Source organism: Priapulus caudatus, unplaced genomic scaffold, assembly GCF_000485595.1.
Source record: "Priapulus caudatus unplaced genomic scaffold, Priapulus_caudatus-5.0.1 Scaffold85, whole genome shotgun sequence".
Taxonomy (NCBI): domain Eukaryota; kingdom Metazoa; phylum Priapulida; class Priapulimorpha; order Priapulimorphida; family Priapulidae; genus Priapulus; species Priapulus caudatus.
Window position 1 is genome coordinate 549,593 of NW_014577146.1, and position 8,750 is coordinate 558,342.

At 46.5% G+C, this 8,750-nt stretch overlaps 1 protein-coding gene across 1 annotated transcript in view; it reads left to right on the top strand.

The window, feature by feature from the left end:
- The window catches only part of LOC106804736 (GRAM domain-containing protein 1B-like), a 27,945-nt gene that overhangs the window by 7,813 nt on the left and 11,382 nt on the right, over nt 1-8,750 (top strand). The window contains exons 2-5 of the mRNA XM_014806057.1: nt 4,517-4,601; nt 5,653-5,756; nt 6,077-6,253; nt 6,574-6,746. Coding sequence (XP_014661543.1) covers nt 4,517-4,601; nt 5,653-5,756; nt 6,077-6,253; nt 6,574-6,746 — 539 coding nt within the window. The remainder of the gene's footprint in view (nt 1-4,516; nt 4,602-5,652; nt 5,757-6,076; nt 6,254-6,573; nt 6,747-8,750) is intronic.

Below are 8,750 nucleotides of genomic sequence, written 5' to 3' on the forward strand. Positions count from 1 at the left end.
GATATTTATGCTGAATAATATATATCTATCTTATTATATATTATATATATATATATTATATTTATTATATCAGGAGCAAAATAATGATCATTCATTAAATGAATTTCATAAAAGAAATCACTAATATCGATTGGACTTTTAAACTTGCTGGCGTTTATATTAGGCCTATATCGCAAGCATGAATAAACTAATTTGCTCACAGTTGGAGTAATGTTACCCACAGAGGTTCGAGTTTTCGAATTTCTACCCAATGAAAAGAAATGCAGGCATGTCATATGCATCACGCTAGTGAAGTGAGTCCCAGCAAAATCGCATATAGAAATCAATCGTTATCCGTGATTATGCTAAGAAATGTCATTTTACGAAAAATTCAAATGTATTGAATGTATCAATGCACATGGGTTTATTACTTTATATATATAATACGCAGTGGATACGCGTACGGTCATCCCCCGGTCATCCATTACAAAAGCTCAGACACAGATTCCAAATCCACGTTACACGATTTTATGGCCACGCCCCTTTCAATCGTTGATTTCTTACTGAATTTACTATGCTTCAAAAGTTTACAAAAACACATTTTCTCTGATAAAATAGCCTAAATGTATTAAAGTAAATAATTATGTTGTAAGATTTGTTTATTGGTTTTTTACTGAACCTTATATATATAGTTGGGTTCACATTAAGAAATATATGACCGTCGACGCGCTGGACTCGTGCCTTTATTAATAAATTTATTAATATCAAATTTTGTCATATACGAGGCAATCCGACGACCTTTGCTAAGATATAAATAGCTTTAGGTTTCATACGCATCGGACTCGCGCCACGAGGGGAGCGTACAAATATAAACAGAGCTAAAACTCGGTTTCGTTTTAACTAAATGTTTATCGCAACATTGTATTTGCCATGAGACAACAGATTTTGCGCTTTAACCCCCTGCTGTAATTATGTAATCGAGTATTTGTAGTAGCTAGTGGCATATGTTTAATAGCGCAATTAAAATTTTCTGCCATTTGAATCGTTCTAACACTTGCGCATATTCATTAGAAGTGTATTATCGCGGTAGATGGCGCCACATAACAACATCGAGCACGGTGGCACTGGCGCCGCTGCTGTTGCTGAGGGATTCCCAAACATCAATATCAAGCAGCAATCAGTGTGATCAGAAGTAGATAATAGGGAATTCCCCCTACTTCTGGTGTGATGGATGCGACGGAGCCGTGAATAGCTTATACGTGTATCTGCGTGCATGCGTGCACTCGTGCGCGTGCTTGCGTGTGCGTGTGCGTGTGCGCTGTTGATGAGTATACATCCGCGGGTGGGATTCTTGTAGATAAAACTTTGCATTAGTTCGTTGTTAATTTGGGTTAGAAGATACATTCAACTCGTTGTAAACGGACACCTCTATAGAACGGTCAGTAAAGGGTGCCTTATTGGGTTTGCTTTTGAGTGACCACTGACCATTGTATACAAGTTTGGGTGTATTTGTTGTAATGTTGAGTCTGTACTTTGTGACGTATGTACAAGTGCAGTGCGCAGCAGCAAAAAACCTGCTTACCTTCATGCACATAGTGGTTGCGTCCGTGTTCGTCCGCAAAAGTCACTAACCTTGTGGCACAACTAATTATCAGCACCAAGTTAAATGGTTTTTGATATTTAGTTTTTATTTATAATGTGTTTTATCCGATTTGCGGTTGGTTTTCGATTTTACCAATAATTTTGATCATGCGCCATCAATAGCATATAAACTTGGTATATAATAGACTTAGTATTAAACTTAGTATAGCAGTCTTTTGCCTGTAATACGTAAAATTGTCTTTTTTTAATGCTCTTTGTCGCTGAAAACCAAACGTAGATATGTGTGTGAACGGGGGGGGGGCAGACATACTAGTGATGCCCCTCCATTGATCTAAAATTTGTGGCTGCGTATTTATAGCGTACTCCCCCCCCCCCGGTACATACACACTCATCCGTACACCCACTATGCACTATCGTACCCTCTTCCCACAAGATCACTAGCTGAGTGCTACCCTAATAAGTCTATCTGAGTGCTGGGCGCATAGAATAGGTCTCTTTGTACTTGTCGCTTGTAAGCTATGTATTGATTCAGCCAGGCACGGCGCGGTGGCGAACCATTGTTCTGTGGTGTTGCTGTTGACTGATGGCTGCGTTTGATGAGCTAGTTTCAACTAGCAGCAGCAGCAGACGCTTATCAGATGACGCTTTTAGTCTCCGGCTAAACTCCCGTGTTCCTGCACGCGCGACTGAACATACGCGGAAGCACGCAAGCACGCAGGCACGTACGCAAGCGAAAAACATAAACTAAATGCACGTACGCACTCATGCACCCACACACGCACGTACGCACACACGCACACACGCACGTACGCACTCATGCACGCGCGCGCGCACACACACACACACACACGCGCGCGCGCGCACGCACACACACACACATGCAACGAACGTGCGCACGCACGTTCGTGCGTACACACTCGCACAGATGTTGTATCTTGGTTGTATGTATGCGGTCCTCCTTGGAAGATACTGCTCTGCTGGGAGGGCCGGGGTGTTTCTATATATAGACACCTTACATCACAGGCTGCTCTCCGGCTACTTGAGAGAGAGAGAGAGACTGTATAGAGGGCACGGCTGCTCTTTTGCTTGCTCGGTGAAAGCAGTTGTCAAATCGGCAATGCTTGGCTGGTTAACGAGGGTGTCACGATCAGCGTCGCTGTTCTAGTGGTGGTGGTGGTGGTGGTGGTTGCAGTGTCTGCAGTGTGTTTGTGGTCTCATCTCACTACTCCACTTCCTAGTCGACGCCCGCGGCTCTCTCTCTCTCTCTCTCGTCCTGCTACATCTTTCATCTATCTAGGTCTGCTGCGTCACACATCAGACCGGCGGCTGGCGGCTCCGGATCCGTGACTCGCAGCTGCGTGTGTTGCGTGTGTGTTATTTGGTTATTATCTACGCGTACGTTATCTACTGTTGTTGTCGCCACCGCCGCCTCGGTCGTGTCATCGAGCCATGATGGACGTCTTTGATCAGGTTTGTGTCTGTGCGTGCGCGTCCGTTCTCTCGCGTACAGCAGCAGCATGGTATAGCAGCATAGTGAGTGAGTGAGTTCAAGATGCGACCATAGTACGGACATGAACAGATGTATCTGTGCACTGGCATATATTTCATCAAAAGCATTATATAAATATGTATGTGTGTGTGTATGTGTGTGCGTGCGTGCGTGCGTGCGTGCGTGTGTATAACAACGTCATACGGTTACGGTAACGGTACGGTTACATGTGTTCATGGTACTGGTAATTTGCGGCCGGCGAACGTCGTACTAGGATCACTACATCCTTTATCACTGTGTGCATGCCAGTGTCTGTTTGCTAGGCGCCTGCGCTGCGCGCCTTCATCTCACTCGGTCAGTATTTAGTGTAGTGCCTTGCGTGCATCGCAAGCGCAAGAGATTGGGAGTTGGTGTCTTTGCGTTGGAACGGTCACAGTTTGACCTCACGCTAGAGAAGGCGGTGCCAGTAGAGTCGCGCGACGCCGTAGCGACGTTCTTGAAATGCTCTATTGTTCCTGGTGATTTTTCCGCTCCGTACGTACTTGCTGGTTTTCCAGGGCATTGTCTAACCCGGCCAGGCTGTGTGACTAACGTCAATACAATAGGGTATTCTAACCCTAGCAATACCGTTTCTTGGAGCTAGCATTATCATGACCGCGTGTGCACGTGTGTTCATTGGCATTGCTGTATGTGTGTGCGTTCCACAGGTTGCTCGGCGCGTGATTGAAAGAGCGCGGGGAGGCGTGACGAGCATCTGAGAGCAGCTCTGTTCACGCAACAAGCTCAGGCGATCACTAATTATTCAGCGATTATGAAACTGTGTACTGCAGCAAATGCCAGATATTCTAATACTATGTCAGTGCAGCTATTCCTATACAGTCCGACCTCCTTTATCCGGCCACGTCAGGACCGGCACCCATCCGGATATGGGATTTGGCCGGATATGAGAGTTATGCTCAAACACAGCATTTCTATGCAGTTCAGTAGGGTTTATGCATGTGATAATGTATTTACTCGTTGCTATGATTATTTGTAACAAACTGTCGTGTTTTATGGTTTATATGAAATGGAAATAAAATGAAATAAAACTTTACCGGAGGCATAGCAGACACGAGCGGACAACACACACACACGCGCGCGCACACACACACGCAAACACACGTACGGTTGGTACATCGCGCGAGTTTTGAGCGAGATTTTTAGGTGGAAATTAATGAAAAACAGAGACCTTACACTGCGAGATCGCAGCCGGTTAATAGAGATTTCTGGATAACGGATGGCCGGATAAAGGATGTCGGACTGTATATTATAACACTGTCAGTGCAGCAAAACACGCGGATTCTGTCACTGTCAGCGAAATTCAGAGATTCTAAATCTGTTGTCATTGCAGTAGTGCTAATCAGCAGGCGTCTCGTTAATGGTGTGATTTCTTCGTCTGTTTCGCAGGTCCTCAGTCCGACGTACAAGTCCAGGACGGAGGATTTCAAGAAGTTGTTCAAGGATCTGCCGGACACAGAGCGTCTGCTTGTCGGTGAGTGAGTGGTGCGCACTGCAGACGCCTCCGCGCTCTTATTCTCCACCGATCTCTCTCATGCTTGCTCCCTCCCTCTTTCTCATGCGTTGTCTCTCTTTCTCTCTCCTTCTCATGCTTGCTCTCTCACTCACGTGCTTGCGTGCTCTCTCTCACGGTTTCTCTTTCTTTGTCTCTCTCACTCATGATTTCTCTCTCTCTTTCTCACCTTCTCATGCTCGCACGCTCTCTCTCTCTCTCTCTCTCTCTCTCTCTCTCTCTCTCTCCCTATCTTTCTCTCTCCCCCCACCTCTGCCTCTATCTTGCATTCTCTCTCTCTTCTCATTTTACTTCCCTTCTCACGCTTTCTGCCTTTCCTCCCTCCCTTCCTGCCTCCCCCTCCTTCCATGACCCTACTCCCTCCATGACGTAACGTCGTTGGTAGTATTGCAAACATCGTAGCATGCGCATGCAACCTCGCGGTGTGTTTTCCATCGTCATGATATCCCCTGTCATCACTGCCTTGAAACGCAGACCCCACCCCACCCCACCGGCTCCATGTACAGCTCCATTGCAAATTTTTGTGAGACATCCACTCGCGCGCACGTAACATCGTTCCCGCCTCGTCTCCCACACAGCATCACTGTGGTCGCCATTGGTAGCTGGCCAGCATCCCGCGATCAAGCAGCGAGGGACCTAGGAACAGCCGCGCGCGCTCGTCCAAAACCGCGCGGCACGAACTCGCCTGAGCGGCGACAAAATTAAAGATTAGACATAATTGGATTTCATCCTCGGTCGAATTTTTCAGTATTTTTCACTAATTTTTTAATTATATTGAAGTTATATAATTGTATTATTATATATAATTTTAATCGTATTTTTATTGTTGTTAATTATTGTTATGAATTATACTTTTCATACCTTTATATAATATAATTCTAATTTTAGTGTAACATTAAGTTATTATGTTAAACGATACTTGCGCTGTTATCTGACTCGGTTCATTTTGTAATCTATTCTGACGACGATCGTAATTATTTAATTTTAATATTCCTGCGACCATTTTTTTCAGATTACTCGTGCGCCCTTCAGAAGGACATACTAGTGCACGGCCGACTCTACGTCTCACAGAACTGGATCTGCTTCTACGCAAACATATTCCGATGGGAGACGACAGTGAGTATAAACACGGTTATCTCCTCCTCTTCAGTGACACCCAGGGCTAGGTTATGGAAGAGTCACAGAATGCAGCGCTGGACGTGTAAAGGTGTCGGGGTGGGATCTGAGAAATTTGGGATTATCAATGCGGCGAGGCTCACAGTGGGTATTAAAGTCCAGCAAAATTAACAAATGAAGGTTCGTCGAGGGAGAATTCGATTGTAGGCGCAATGAAAAGCGTAAAAATTTGACGCGTTCCCCCCCTCGCGACGTCATGTGCGGGTTTCGCGCAGCGTTGACGTGTGTCTCACCGTCGCCGTCTCCTTGCTCACTTGCAGCTGACGATCAGGAACAAGGACATCCAGGCGATGACGAAGGAGAAGACGGCGCGCGTCATACCGAACGCGATCCAGATCTGCACGCCGGAGGACAAGTTCTTCTTCACATCGTTCGCCGCGCGCGACAAGACCTACCTGATGCTGTTCCGTGTCTGGCAGAACGCGCTCCTCGAGCAGGTAAGGTCTCCCCCGACACCTAACGAGCCTTCCTCCGTACCAGGTGTGCCTTCCTAGACCAGGTGTGCCTTCCTAGACCAGGTGTACCTTCCTTGACCAGGTAATGTCTCCCGCCAACACCTGTCAAACTCTGATCCGTGTCAGGTGTACCTTCCTTGACCAGGTGTACCTTCCTAGACCAGGTGTGCTTTTGTTGACTAGATGAGCTTTCCACTGACTCCTGTTGAGCCTTCCTAGACCAGGTGAGCCTTCCTAGACCAAGTAAGCTTTCCACTGATACCTAGCCTTCCTAGATCAGGTGTGCTTTTTTTCTGTACCAGGTGCGCCTTCCTAGACCAGGTAAGCTCTCCACTGACACCTGTCGAGCCTCCCTAGACCAGGTGTGCCTTCCTAGACCAGCTAAGCTCTCCACTGACACCTGTCGAGCCTTCCTAGACCAGGTAAGTTATCTCTCGACACCTGTCGAGCCTTCCACTGTACCAGGTGTGCCTTCCTAGACCAGGTAAGATCTCTCTCGACACCTGTCGAGCCTTCCTCTGTACCAGGTGTGCCTTCCTATACCAGGTAAGCTCTCCTCTGAGGCCTGTCTAGCCTGCCTCCATACCGTGTGCCTACCTCCATACCAGGTCAGCCTACCTCCATACCAGGTGAGTCTGCCTAGTCTGGGTAAACCTTCCTCCACAACAAGGAAGCTCTTCCTGACACCTGATGAGATTTCCACCTAATCAGGTAACCATTCCTCATGTATTCCTTCTAGCACCACAGGTTAGCCCTGCTTGATTAGCTATTCCTTCCAGCACCACAGGTGAGCCCTGCTTGATTAGGTATTCCTTCTAGCACCACAGATGAGCCCTCCTTGATTAGGTGTTCCTTCCAGCACCACAGGTGAGCCTTCCTTGATTAGCTATTCCTTCCAGCACTACAGGTGAGCCCTCCTTGATTAGGTATTCTTTCCAGCACCACAGGTGAGCCCTCCTTGATTAGGTATTCTTTCCAGCACCACAGGTGAGCCCTCCTTGATTAGGTATTCCTTCCAGCACTACAGGTGAGCCCTCCTTGATTAGGTATTCTTTCCAGCACTACAGGTGAGCCCTCCTTGATTAGGTATTCTTTCCAGCACCACAGGTGAGCCCTCCTTGATTAGGCGCCGTAGCTGAGGTGAACCCACTGCCACAGCTCTTGTGAAGACATGGGCTGTAGCGAGAGAAACCCACTCACCTGGTCAAGAACAGGTTTACCTGCCGGCAGTGGAGGTCTGGCTCGACGAGGAAGGGAAAGCCGGGGAAGGAACTCACTAACCTGGTAAAGGAAGGTCGCGACTGCTCATCTAGAGAATATCTCATATGGGGCAGAAAATCCTGGGGAAGGAAGACTAACTAACCTGTTCTAGGGGAAGACAACTGGTGAAGGAAGACTAACTAACCTGTTCAAGGGGAAGACAACTGGTGAATGAAGACTAACTAACCTGTTCCAGGGGAAGACACCTGGTGAAGGAAGACTCACTAACCTCTTCTAGGGGAAGACACCTGGTGAAGGAAGACTTACTAACATGGTTCAGGGGAAGACACCTGGTGAAGGAAGACTCACTAACCTGGTTTAGGGGAAGGCACCTGAAGGAGGAAGCCTCACTAACCTGATCTAGGGGAAGACACCTGGTGACGGAGTCGCTTATAGTGCTGGAAGGAATAGCTAATCAAGGAAGGTTCACCTGTGGTGCTGGAAGGAATAAAGAGCTTGGGCTGACCTCCGACGATGAGGACTACGTGTCACCATCTGGTGGTGAGGACGGTGCAAGTTTAGGTAGTTGGGAGCTAAAACTGGACGCCATCGATGCTGATGCGCAAGCGGTGAGTGCTGGGGACTGTGTGTGCTGCCCTATATTTGCTCTCGTCTGTGTATTCTTTCTTTTCTTTCTTCTATTCTTTTATATTCTACATCGGCCTCATTCACCAAAGAAATTACTGCAATTAAGATTTATAACTGTTATGTTTGTTACATGTGTGCCTGACCAATTTTGTGAAGTGACTGCGTGGTAATACAATTATATAAGAAAAATAGCAGTTGTAATGTAATATGCTCTGAAAAGTTGGAAGCATGGGGATATCATTACAGTACTAGTATACTATATACTATTTTGGTTGGTACTCTAGACTATGCGCTATACAATACATAGTATACTCAACATCCTACTGTATCAATATGCAAATATTTTCATAAACCTATCTATGAAATATACAGGTATATATTCTATAGATATGTTCATGGTATCACTACATCGTGAACATCAGGGCTGCCAACATTGGGTGATAGGTGAGAGTGAGATGTGAGGGAGCGAAGCAACCAAGGGGGGAGGGGGTTTCCCCCCTCCCACGGTAGGGAGCTTTTGCATTTTATAACTTCAATTTGTGCAATTTGGTGCATACTAAAGTGACTGTTTTCAGATATTGTAAGATTTTTTTTGCTGTGCGTGAGATATTTCAGTGTTTTATTCATGAAG